At 42.5% G+C, this 13,382-nt stretch overlaps 1 protein-coding gene across 2 annotated transcripts in view; it reads left to right on the forward strand.

Annotated features, from left to right (window-relative positions):
- The first annotated feature begins 560 nt into the window (after window positions 1-560).
- spire1a (spire-type actin nucleation factor 1a) overlaps window positions 561-13,382 on the forward strand; it is a 29,608-nt gene continuing 16,786 nt past the window's right edge. For both annotated transcript variants that reach the window (XM_069681267.1, XM_069681268.1), the window contains exons 1-2: window positions 561-1,037; window positions 4,948-4,979. In XM_069681267.1, the coding sequence (XP_069537368.1) occupies window positions 689-1,037; window positions 4,948-4,979 (381 nt within the window). In that variant the 5' untranslated portion in view covers window positions 561-688. The remainder of the gene's footprint in view (window positions 1,038-4,947; window positions 4,980-13,382) is intronic.

Below are 13,382 nucleotides of genomic sequence, written 5' to 3' on the forward strand. Positions count from 1 at the left end.
CTATGGCAACACGCAACATCAAAGACCCCGCTACCTGATGTTAGTGGGGTCTTTGAAGAAAGACCTGGCACAGATGGCAGAGAAGCCTCATCAGTCGAACTCACATGGTCTCAGACCAGACTTCATGGGTGCGTCTCTGCCAAGATAATACAGATACAATTAATTGTCATACTCTTTGAACACGTTATACAAAATGGCCAATAGTATCATTATTAGACAGGCCACTAATACCTTGTCTTTTCTCTTTATAAAGACCGGATACTACAGGTAAGAGTACTGTATCTTGGGTGGAAAAAAAGTGACTTGACATAACCTGTGAATTGACTTGCCCAAGAAAAAATGAATTGACACTTAATTGGGAGTTGAGCGAAGATGACTCGGTCCCAACACTGTTGATTACACACCTGTTGACGGAAGCTCCGTGGTATAAAAAATGACGACTTCCGTTTGCAGTTTTGATTATTAGAGAAAAAACAGTCATGCGCAGTTAACCGGCGGGCACTGAGACCACGCGGAACGTGCTGTCAGCTAGCTGTCTCTCACCGACGGTTGGTGCTCTTCGTTCACACAGGAGATTAAACAGCTGATTGAGAGGTTAACGTCTGACTCTGTGTATCCAAGCGAATTTGATATTTTAACCGAAAATTTACCACAATGTTTCTCTTTGTAATGTGGTTATAATTTGAGGATGGCTAAGCGACCGGGGACCGACGACGGGATGCTGACTTCGCCGACCATTCTACGGGATTTCGCCGCAGATTTGAACGCCGGGGACGTGAACATGGACTGCGGCGACGGAGCCGTTGACGTTTCCCTGGAAGAAATCCTGACTCTGTACAGCCAGCCGATAAACGAGGAGCAGGCGTGGGCTGTGTGTTATCAATGTTGTCGGACTTTAGCGCAGACACAACGGAGGAAAAGCTCCAAGTCTGCCGCTGGTGCCTCGGCTGTCGACTATCCGAGGAGGATTGAGGGACCCGGGGATGTGAGGATCCGGAGAGACGGGACTGTCAAACTGCAATTTGAAGAAAGCACAGGTAAACGAACCGAGACCAGGCAGGTTTCGAGGTTTTACTCAAACATGGGTCTGGTTTGAGTAACTGCGCAGCTAAACGACTTCCAGCGATCATTTTCCATCACATCACTCACAGGCCAAACGAATGGAGCATCCCTACAAAGAGGCCATATTGTTGTTTCTGTCTGCTTCCAGCCATGTGGGGAATTTGTTTACAGACGCCCGATGCTTTTTAATAAAACATCATAGGTCACTGCATAGCTTCTGAGAATCAGACCAAGCAAGCTGTATTATCAATTATTAACACACGGGCTTTGTTCTCACAACGGAATCTCATATTTACATCGTAAACATGACTCATATTATCCTATCTTTTATACGGGTGTGTTAGCAGGACTGCTGCAGAATGGCTGCTTTGAGGTTTTGCGCTTGAAATCATGCTCCTGCAGCGGTCAGTACGCTACAGTAAACAATGAACCATGTGATGCATTCAAGCTGCAGAGCACCTTGGGTCCAGTCCAGAGCAAAGCGTTGAAGCCAGCATCAAGGTTGCCGTGAATAATGACTCGGATGACGCAGCCCAAATTATTTTTGGTTTCGACATTAAGGTGATGGCACAGATTCATGCGCGGGCACCTGAGGGAGATGGAAGCACGTTCAATTTAGTTTGGTAAAAATAGCAAGGTGCAGATTGCGTACATACAGGCTAAAGAAAGTAGTTCCACTGATTTGTGGTCCCTAATGTCCACTGCAGGTTTATTTGCTTTTACCTCAGAGCTGAAACTGCTAATTAATATGCAATAGTTTAAAAAATCTTTTCAAGCCCTCCAAAATCAAAATTTCCCAAAGTCCTTTCATGGAGTAAATAATTCATGTTTTATGAACACAATCATCATTGTAGCGCTAATCTACCTGACAACAGGTTACAAATCTGGCCTCATCAACAGGAAAAGGCTTTTTATTGACTCTTAATTCCAGCCCAAATTACTTGGACCCGGCTGTCTCTTAATTAAGTAGAAGTTTAAACTTTGGATGCTATTTAAAAGCAGAGAAGCTGCAGAAACTATCAGTAACCTAACTCTCAAGGATCACCTGGTAAGTCCAGTGTAAAATAGCTTCAGATAATATGTCAACAATGTAAACAAACGTGGCTCTGTGTGCTTAGAACGACAACTATGTATGTTTAAAAGCACATTTTCTATTCATGGTGCTTCCTGCAGATCTTGTTCCTGCTCGCCTGCTCAGGTGTGTTAAAGATGTACAAAGTGTCTCAAAGCCTTTAAACTGCATTCCATTAATATGTGAGAGATGAAGCTGGGTGTGGGAGGAGTAGGTGTGGCTGTCAGCACGGCCTCAGGCACCAAGGTTAGGTCCTCCCTGTCTCTTGGGAACTTATTAGCCAACATTTTTTCCCCCTATTTCCCCCCTCCCCTGTTTATACCCCCACCCCCCTGATCGCTCTCCCTTAGTCCAGCTCCTTCATTTCATCATATTTAACCAACCAGCTGTGTTTGCTGTGTGGGAAATTACACTCAGAATAAACCCATCCAGCCAGCGGTGCTGCTGTGAGTCTTGGCACCGTCAGAACTAGTACAAACGTGATGATTGGATGCAGCAACATTAGAAGTCTGAGCGCAGATGAGTTTGGAGATTATGGGGAGAGTCCTTCGCTGCTCCTCTGGCTAGTAGCGGAGGTATTTTGGGGACAGCTTGGCCCTGTCCTGATTCCTCTCATTAGGCCTGGCGGTGAGAGAGACGTGGTGCTTATTATTAAGCTTCGTAGCTCTGCGGCTAGTTTAAGAGGTTACTACTCGGAACAGAAGAAAATAAATGATTGTACCGCTTCTATCAGGATATGTAGTGCAATTAGCTGGCTGCTATTTCCTGCTAGCAAGAGAAATCAGACCAAACAACTAGTGTGTGTTTTTGTGATGCACAGCAAACGGAATCAGGCTAATAAGCAGCACAGAGCTCAAGTCAAGTGTTATTTCAGGCTGAATTGATGCGAGATGCAAGCTGCTGCTCCTGCTGCCGCCACATCCACTCACATGCAGCACGAGGAGGCATGTATTCACTCCCACTGCATGTTGCACAGAGAATGGATGCTGCATCAAGATGAGAAACTTGTTTACGCTCTTAAATGATTCATACCTACAGCGTACTACACAGGAATTTGGTGCGAACAGTATTTTAACTGCAGTGTTATTTAAACAGTTAATGCCTGACAGATATCGGTTGGCCGATATTATCAGGCTGATATGGGCCCATCACAGATTTCTCTGTATTGGCGTATATGTTTTCAGATATACACTTTTTTCACAGACTATATTATGCAGAAAACAATGCATTGGGTGATTCTAGAAATGATCATCATAGTTTACAAGCCTCTGATTACTTTCTGTTCAAGTGTAGCAGAGCATCACAGCTGAGCAGCAGGTAATCCGCACTAGAAGTGGTTGACAATGAATAATGTTTAATAAATCGGTGCACAACCTACATAGAAAAAGGTCTATTTTCCAGCTCACAAATCTATATCGGCAGCCATGTTGATAATCAGGGAACTTTTCCCCTCTAAAATCGGTACCAGTATCGGTCCCAAAAATCCTATATCAGTCTGGCTCCATTAATTATGTCCTTGAATGGGTTCAAGTTGCGCATCACTTGGGTATTTATTTATTAGATTGGAGGCTGGTGATGGGTACAAAATAAAACTTTTGAAGCCCTTTCAGCAACACAGTGTTTGACATTTCTGTGAATAGGTTTGTCTTGGTGACTCTGCACACTGTTCCAAATATGCCCGCTCTGTGACTTACTTACCCGAGGAGAAAAACAAGGGCCCTGGCCAAGCCAGCTCTCCTCGGCTGGGACAAACAGAGGACCTAGTGTTTCTCAGACGGAGCGTTGGTTTATTTTTTTCCTCCTGTCTGTTAGCTGAAGTGACCTGCACAGAATTGAGACACTAAACAAGTATTGCGTGCATATTTTTTATTGGAAATGATCTAATCACTTCCTTAATCAGTGCATTTTAACTGTAAGGGCGCAATTATTAGTGTTCAGAGAGATGACTTATCCGACCAAAGTGTCTCATTTATATGCGATGAGCAAATCTAACACTCTGGACTGGTGTTAAAGTCTGCACATTTATCGCTCTATTTGTACTTTCAACCCTGATGTTGCTCTAACCAGTAGTTCACCTGTGTTCCAGTCACTATTTACAAACGATTAGCTGTCTAAAGTAAAGGTGAACTCTTTATGTAATGAATAAATATTGTTTTGTTAGAGAATCTAAAATATTCAGTGAGAGAAAGAGACGAACTCTGTGTACTCTTTAAGCTCTTATAGAAAAATGTAGAGGTACAGGTGTGTTAGAAACGAGAACAAGAGATAAGATTGTCAAGATTGATGTATCTTTTGTACTGTAAGGGAAAGAGAAAGTACAGGTTTCACACTCAGATGCAGTGATAAATTGAAGGGACGCAATCCAGGTTGAGGCTTGACTTTTTAAAAGCGGTTTTCAGGGAAATAAATTAGGGGCTTGTGTTTGATGTTCTTCTCCCCTGGGTGAATGAGCTGTCATATTATTATAACCAGCCCCCCGCGGCAGGTTTGACACCTCCATCTGCCTCCAGCAGAATGAAGCGGCTGCAGAGAAATCATAATAATTAATTAACTCGCTTGTTGTACAGTCATCTTCTTCAGCTCTTCCTACATTAAGCCTCCTCTCCATTCTCAAGTTGAATATTTAATGTCCTGTAACACTGAGGTGTTCACTTTAAATATGTCTCTCCTAAGTGAACAGAACAATCACATGAATGATTCAGAGGGTGTACTTGTCTCGCTGATTCTCTGTTACAAACAACCTCATGCACAATTAATAGTTACAGTTTTTATGAAGGTGATTAACGCTCTCTCTCTGTGTTCTGTCATTACAGATAAATATGCATCGCCCCCCACGTCATTAGAGGTGAGTTTCACATTACAGTGTTATTTTTGGGTACTTTAGTCATAGATTTTTCCCTCCACAGTTGCCTTGCTTTCTACAGTTCAATTATCACGTTAACACAGGCAGATCTATTTCAGAATCTGCCTTCACAGCTTTCCCACCCCTTACACTATGAGTGAGCTGCGGCAACACTGTGTTGTAATCTCTCTTTTACTTTAGGAAAACACTTCCTCTATATGGAGCCATCCCAAGAAGAAATTAACTGTGTTGACAGGTGTTTTTATTCCTGTGTGTCGGGTCTATATTTTCTTCTGTAACTGAATCGTAGATTTGCACACCAAAAATGAGCATGGCTGCAGCATTCAGCACAAAGTCGCATTCATAAAACATATTTCTTACATATCCATATATATATAAACATGCATACAATCCTTCCAGTTTGTTCGGGAGATTGCGCCCTGACCTGTGATGCTCTAAACACTAGCGAGTTGGAGTGAGCTCTGCACAAATCACGCTCTTTACTTTATTCTCCAGTTATTGTGCGAGCTGCACTCTAACGCTGAAGGAGGGGCACTTAAAAGGGAGCACAGCTGTGTTCTTCTTCTCTTTTTATTCATAAATGCATTACTTCCTGCGCTATTATCACCAAAACCGCGTGAGGAGGACATGTGGTCAGTGCATGTTTGGCCGAGCACGGTACACTGAATAATACTGGGAGGAGAAGTCTCTCCTTAAGCTGTATTATGTGTACATACAGTAATTACACAGAGAGTCCTCTGTAAACTCAGAGCAGTCTGATCGCCCCTGATGTTTGCCTTATAGTTCATGTGATCACAGGCATGATCAGTATGTGTGTGTTTTTGCATGGCTTAGTGGGAAATAGAATTCCTTCACCTCAGCTGACAGTCAGGACATGGATGGAGTCCTTTGATGAAATCCCATGGTTTAACTGCGGGCTGCTCACACCGCTTTACTACGGTAAACAAGGGTGTGTGCCTTGTTGGTTCCAAGAAAATTCATGATGTCTTACACAATGATTCTTAGAGTAGATTAGGTGACAATCCCTAAATGTGTTTTAAGAAATGTCTTTATCTTTGAGTCTCATTGATTGAAATCTTAAGCACACATTTAGGAGATACAGTTGTTTATTTTTCCCAATCCGTTTTTAGTCACAATTACTTAAAAGAAAATAGTGATATAATTCTAGCTATTGGTCAGTTTGCCAGGGCTGGATAGCCATAGAATTATGAAGGACATTTATGGTTAGCAGAGGATAGCATAGCTATATTTTAATAAACCTCAAGCGCAAGAACCAAGTTGACATTTTTCTTTGTTAATGGAATATCTTGACAACTAATGATAAAAGCATAAACATGTTAAACATCATACCTGCTAAACGTAAACATGTCAGAAAGCGTCGTCTTTGTGAACATGTTAAATTGCTGAAGTTAGCATTTAGCTCAAAGCAATTGAGTTTAGCCTCACATGGAGGGAAGCTAGCATAGCTGTAGATGATAGTTTTGTTTCACCTGCCCTGTCATTTGTAATATTTTTTGTGATTTCATGTTTTGAGAGGCTGCCTTGAAAAGTTTGTCCAGACACAAAGTCCACTTCAGGATTATTGTGATAATTTTTCCTCTAGCAAATACCTGTTAAGACATACCTATCAGCCATAGATGTACTTTGTGTTTAGTGCTAATTTGTGAATGTTAGCATGTTAGCATACAAAGCTAAGATTGCGCTAATGGTAAACATTGTGCCTGCTAAACGTAAGCATGTCAACAATTGCTGTTGTTGAACATGTCAGAATGCTAAAGTTGGCCCAAAGTGAAGCTGTTCCTAAAATACACTGACACATGGATAAGCTAGCATAGCCGTAGACAATAGTTTTACTTCAACTGCCCTGTTTGCTTTGTGTTTTGTTTGTGCTTAATTTAATTGTCGATTTTGAGAGACTGCCAGACATTATTTTCACTTCAGGATTGTTGTGCATAATGTTTCGTCTAGCAGGAACCTGTTATGACACTATCTGCTAAACGTAAGCATGCCAGGAAGCGTTGTCATTGTGAACATGTTTAAATGCTACAGTTAGCATTTAGCTCAAAGCAAAGCTGTTCCCAAGTATAGCATCGTAGCAGAGAAGCTAGCATAGGTGTAGTTTTACTTCAACTGCTGTCAGTCGATTTTGAGAGACTGACAGACATTGTTTCCACTTCAGAATTTTTGTGCATTATTTTCATCTAGAAATACCTGTTATGACACCCATCAGCCTTAGATCTACTTCAGCTTTAGTGCTAATTAGCGCATCATCCCTTGCCAACATGCTTACCTTAGTTTGCAAACATGGTAAACATTGTATCTGCTAAACGTAAGCATGTCAGGAAGCGCTGTTGTTGTGAACATGTTTGAATGCTGCAGTTAGCTCAAAGGGAAGCTATTCCTAAGTATAGCCTCACACGCGGAGAAGCTAACATAGCTGTAGGTGTTTTACTTCAACTGCCCTGTTTGCTCTGAGGTTTTTGTGCTTTTATATAATTTGAGATTTTGAGTGACTGATTGACATAAATGATGTTTCATCTACCATTACCTGTTATGAAATACCAACCAGCCTTAGTTTTACTTTTTTAGTGCTAATCACCGCAAAATAGCTTGCTAACAGGCCAACCTAAGATTGTAAACATGGTAAACATTACACCTCCCAAACGTAAGCACTGTCATTGAGAACTTGTTTGAATGCTACATTAAGCTCAAACCAGCGCTTACCAGCATAGCCTCATAAACTGAGATGCTAGTGTAGCTGTAGGCGCTGCCCTGTGTGCTTTGCTCTAACTGTGTTATTTTGGCCGTAGCTCTGTGTCCCTCACGTTTTGGCATTGTTCGTGTTGTGTCTCAGTCCCCTGCGTAGGTGACTCAACAGATAAGTCAGTGTCACTCTCTGCTGCTGCACACTTGCGTCTTTTGGTGCTAATCACTAGCTCGCGTTGCATTGACCCACTTTCCCTCACTTACGCCAGAGAATGTGTGTCAGGATAATCATTAATAATGGCAAACAAGGTGCCACTTTGTTATTTTTCATTAGGGCAGGTAATGGGTTTGTTTCTCTTGTTGGGCTCTGTCGTCCTCGTCATGGCTGGTAGTAAATATTTATTAATTTACGTGAGAGGTGCACCGTATGTTGAAGCCTTCAGGACGGGCTTAACCCAGTTTATCCTGAGTTGAAGATTAAGGTTAGATTAAATGTAGTATCCTATTAGAGGTTTGTAGTTTGCCAGGTCTGCTCAGGTTTCTTTAGCTCGATTTTGGGCCAAGACAATTAGTTTTCCAGCATCACACGTGACCTAAAACAATTTGAAATGGATCCTAATAAATTGGATTTAAGTTGTCAGCTTGGCCTTTAATGCGTTGTTGTCCCATCCTCCAAATAATATGGAGCTATCATACCTAAAGTTTGACGCAATCACAGACCTGCTTACCTCTTGTTTGAAAGTTAAGCCCAAGATTCAAATTGGATCTTCATTTCACTCATCCCCTTTCCAGATGGTTCCAGGTTGGGTGTGTTTGGCCGATTGGCTCGGATTCAGCGCTGTAGTGCATATTTTTACATGTAAACAGTGTACAGTAGTGGCTTCCACGCTGCAGCTGGTTGAACAGGGGCGGCATGTGTCTGCATGTGAAGCTGCTGTGTGTAGTGAGCCCCCCTCCCCCACCCCTTACACCAGTGACTGCAGGCTATGAGCTCTGTCTCTACAAAGACTGTTTCTTATACTTATCAGGTCTGACGTCAGAACGCACATTTAAGTGTTTTCCATTAGGTGAAAAAACAAGTGTAGATTTTTTTGGAGTTAACATGTTTGTTTGCTAAAATGTTTCAAGCCCCTTTCCCACTGGTCAAAAAACCCGCTAACACCCGGATTTTTTCTTAGTGGGAAAGGTTACAATCGGCATTCAGACCCGGGTCAAATGACTCTGCAGTAGACCCGGGCAATTATCGCCTCGGCTCCGATCGGCAATGATGGGAACACAAAACCCGTGTCGACACACTAATCTCCGCCCCCTTTCCGGCACGATGCTACGCTCCGTCGGTAACTTCTGCGACTCCTTGTCATCTCAGCTGCAAATTCCGCCCGTCTCCGTCCAAGCAGCGCTCGAACATCGTTCCAAATTTGTCTGCGCCGAGTTTGATACACAGACTGAATGAGTAGTAGATACAATAAAGACTTAACCACGGTTTAATAACCCTGTTTACGGCACGTTTGTGACGTCAGACGGTGACGCATCAGAAAATAGACCTGGGTCTGAAAAACCTGCGTCAACGTGCTAATTTTGGTGTGAAAGGGATATCTGAGTTCACACCCCCAGAGTGATTGACAGGCACCCGGTTTGATCCCTGTATCCATGCACCACTGTCCTCATTGTTACCTCCTGCTTTTATCCCAATCAATCAATTGATTCTTGTGACATAAACAGCTTCACGGCTCATATTACAGCCCCCAAGGCTACATTTCTGCTTATACAGCGATATTCAAAGCTAACACAAAACCACAGGACCGCAGTTTTATTGAGCAGTCCAATCTATTTAAGTCAGGGTATTCTATTTATATACGTTTTTCACCGGTCCAGTCAGGCCTGTAATCGGATCTTTTGTCAGATATTTTCCGATGGTTGAGACGATTTGTTCTTGTCTGTCATAAAAGCTGCGGATCAGATTTGACTGGTGTTTTTGGAGAGACTGTTTTAAAGCTTATTGAGAACGGTTGTAAAATAAACCAGGCTCTGTTGGTTTTTCCTTCTAGGAGGAGGTATATGTTATACAAACATTAACTTCTGTGTGCACGTCTGCTTTTTAACCCTTATAAAAACTCTCCTCACAATATTGCATCTGTTCTCAATGTTTGGAGAGCTGCCAAGTTTTGATTTATTTCTGCATAAGTATGTTTATAAGAATTTCGCATTTGTCAGCCTTTTCGCCTCCGTCGCCCTGTCAGCTTGAGATGATGACACATAATGTCAGTGATATCTCTTTGATCCAGAGGGACGCTTTCTCCGTCCTCAGCAGTTTCCAGCTGACTTCACAGATGAATGCTGACTCGACAGTATTTGACCAGAAGATATGAGAGCGCGGCATCCTGCTCTGTCCCACTATGAACTCTGGTCCTGATGTGGCAGACGGGAGCTGGCCGAGCATCCTGCCGAGCTCCCTCAGATTTTTAACTCTGGTGGTTATGCAACTGTCTGTGTTGTGATGGCTTTGCTCTTACTGATGCAGCAAATGCTCAGGGCTGCTTAGCTGTCTGCTTTGTGGGCTGCAAAGGCAAGAGTGTAATCGTGTTAAGATGTCAACTCGAGGAAAGGAACTAACCAGGAGTAGTTTCATCTTCCTGTAGAAACTCATCTGTGTGCTAAAGCCTCAACAGCACTCAGACGAGTCTGACTTTTTCCTCTCTCATGTGTTTCTGTGGCTGTTATTGGTGCCCTTTAACACAAGCAGCTCATTCTTTGCCCCATCTGTGTAATGGTTGACTCACTGATGCTTTCCCCATCGTGGCTTCTCCTCTTTTTCTCCTTAGTGAGCCAGTATATGGCTACTCTTTCACCTTGTCTTGTTTCATTAAGAGTATTTCTTATTACAGTTTGTCCTCGTTCCTCTCATTCAGGGAGCAGAAGTTATAGTCGTAACATTTCCTTTCCTTTCAGTTGATTCACTCGCTACAACATATATAGTAAGGGCGTAATATCCCATACTATGTGTTGTACCTCCTTCCTCTCCTTCAGGGAGCAGAAGTTACAGTCATAACATTTTGTATGATTTTATAAATCATCCTTACTATTGTATAATTCATTAGTCATAATTTTACCATGTATGCCTGTTGGGGAAACTAGCTCTGGCAATTACGTAAGAAACATTTGATATAAGACGCGGCGTTCCGTCAGGAGACAAAGGTTATTCACGAGTAAAAAATTCACTCCGCTTTCGTCATTGATTCTCAGAATGATGCCTCAGACTGTGGTTTGAATGGGAGAAGGAGATTCTTCAGTATAAAACAAGTCATTGTAGGAAAACAGAAGCCTGAAGCACTTCTTACTGCTGCCATTGATTTCATGCCGGAGCTGTGCATTAGTTTTGAACCGTGAGAAAAGTGGCGACCAAGCGAGGATTTGAGTAAATAAATGGCTTTTCTTATAGTAACATTCCACACTGGTTCTGATATTTATGTATTGAGTAACAGTGAGCCTGTTTCAGTGTTGCTATTGCGTCCCTGATGACTCATAGTGCTGCATTTCCTAAGCAGCATATGAAAATATTTCCTGCTCTACCTGTGGGATGCCTCAGCGATGGGGGCATATGTGCGTTTCATCCACCGTGGCAGGCGTCCACCTAACCATGGGTGGGGCCTGGTTTCATTTAGTGGTTTGCTACCAAACATTTCTTGCATGAGCCTGAAACCCAGAGGTGGATTTTTCTCACCGTCTTTCCCATCAGCGTACATGTGACTCCTCTTCCTCCTGCCCCTCTGCTGAGCCCCTCGTCTTCCTCATTCCTCTGAGTCACAAGTCTTCAAATGAAGCTGGAATGTGTTTTATTTTTCCTCCTTCCTTTCTGTTAATCAATCTGTACGGGATATCTATCAAAGGCCTCTTCTTGTGTCCATCCGTCATAAACTTAAAGGGGACTTATTGTCAGACTTTGATAATTCTGTGCGGACTTAACTTAATATTTGGCAAGTGAGTCCAAGCTGTCATTATTAACGCTCTGGTGCACCTAAACCTTTGATAACATAACCAGATTATTTCAGACTCCTTTTATCAGTGATGCATTAAACAGTGAGCCGTTCTGTGCTAGCTACAAGGCAGTTCATTATTAAACCATATTTACCTTGCAGAAATTAGCTTAAAACAATAATGTTGTCACAATCTACACGTGCCTTGCATCATTTAAAAAATAGCCCCTTTAATTGTAAGTGTAGTTTAATCCAAGCGTTTGATTCCTCATGGATAAAAGAGGATTTTCCACACTTGATTTAAAGATGTGAGTTTACTAATGAGGTACAATGTAAAGCTTTTCCGCCCATGAATGAAACCCCTTGTGCTGTCTGCCGCTCCAGCGGTCCCCAGTGTCTCCGCCCACTACGGCGCATGTTGTCCTACAGAGGGATTATAAGGTTACATAATGAGACACTAAGGAATAGAGTATTTATTTTAGCCCTGGAACAGGATTATCAAACGCACACAGAGATGGTGGATGGATGATAACAGTGCAACGCTACAAACTTGATCTTACTCCAGGGGGGGGAAAATGGTTTAAGAGGTTATTGTACTTTCATGGTATTTGTAGTTTATGCCCTTTACTTTCGTTTTTAGAAAGACGTTGAGTAAGAAGACGAGTGAAAATGACGGTTTCAACAACCTGTTAAAAAAATCATTAAGTCCAAACATGAAGGAGGCACTCAAACTCGACATGACATGCCAGATATGTAATGATTTTTCTCCTCAGCTGTTGAAGTCGATGAGTCCAAACACGCTCAGTCAACACCCGTCCTCTCTGTGCGCTACACTCCCAGACACTCCGCCAGGTGCTGCTCCCTGTCACCTCACCCAGGTTTGGCAGACATGCCCTGCACCACCAGTTTCACCCGCACCAGCCTACTGTTGTGTCAGGACACCTCCCTTTCTAAACAATGTCGCGCCATTCCTTTCCGAATAGGAACAAACAGTACAGTTTACTGATCAGTTTAGTACATTAACAAGGACTTTTCATAACGGCTCTGAGGTGTTTGTTGTTTTCACCACAGACATGCTGTGCAGCAATGTTATTATGGATGTTTAAAATGATATTTGTAGAGCTTAAGTAATTGTTTTTTTATTATATAAGATCTGCTGGAGTTGAAATTGTCTGATAATTCTGTTTTTTAGTTGATCTGCATTTTCTATGATTATTTATTGACAAACAATTCCACTGTTTTATGGGCATGCTCTGTAAAACACTGGAACCTGTTTCACCATGCACACTCAGACGGACAGTCCACCACTTCACGTTAACTAATCACCAAGCATCATACACAAATAGACAGCGGCCAGCCGTTACTTAGAGGTGTCTCAACATCCAAATCCTGTGCAAACATTACAGCCGCATCACTTGTACACTGACTTAACTCTCACGTTGGATTTTGTAGAAGACGGTACATGACTGAAGATGGTGATGTAAGCCAGTGGTTCCCAACCTTATTGAGTCGCGACCCCCCAGAATAATCACGTTGGTGTTCGCCACGCTCCCCAAACCCTCAGTCAGGCTGCCCGAGAATGTTCAGGGATTACTGTGATATATTGCAATGTAACTAGTAGTCGACCGATATGGGTTTTTCAATGGCCAATGCCGATATTTAGAACGCAGGGCGGCCGATAGCTGATATGAGGCCGATATCATCT

Source organism: Semicossyphus pulcher, unplaced genomic scaffold, assembly GCF_022749685.1.
Source record: "Semicossyphus pulcher isolate SPU_LCO1_2020_fin unplaced genomic scaffold, fSemPul1.0.p SCAF_5, whole genome shotgun sequence".
Lineage (NCBI taxonomy): Eukaryota > Metazoa > Chordata > Actinopteri > Labriformes > Labridae > Semicossyphus > Semicossyphus pulcher.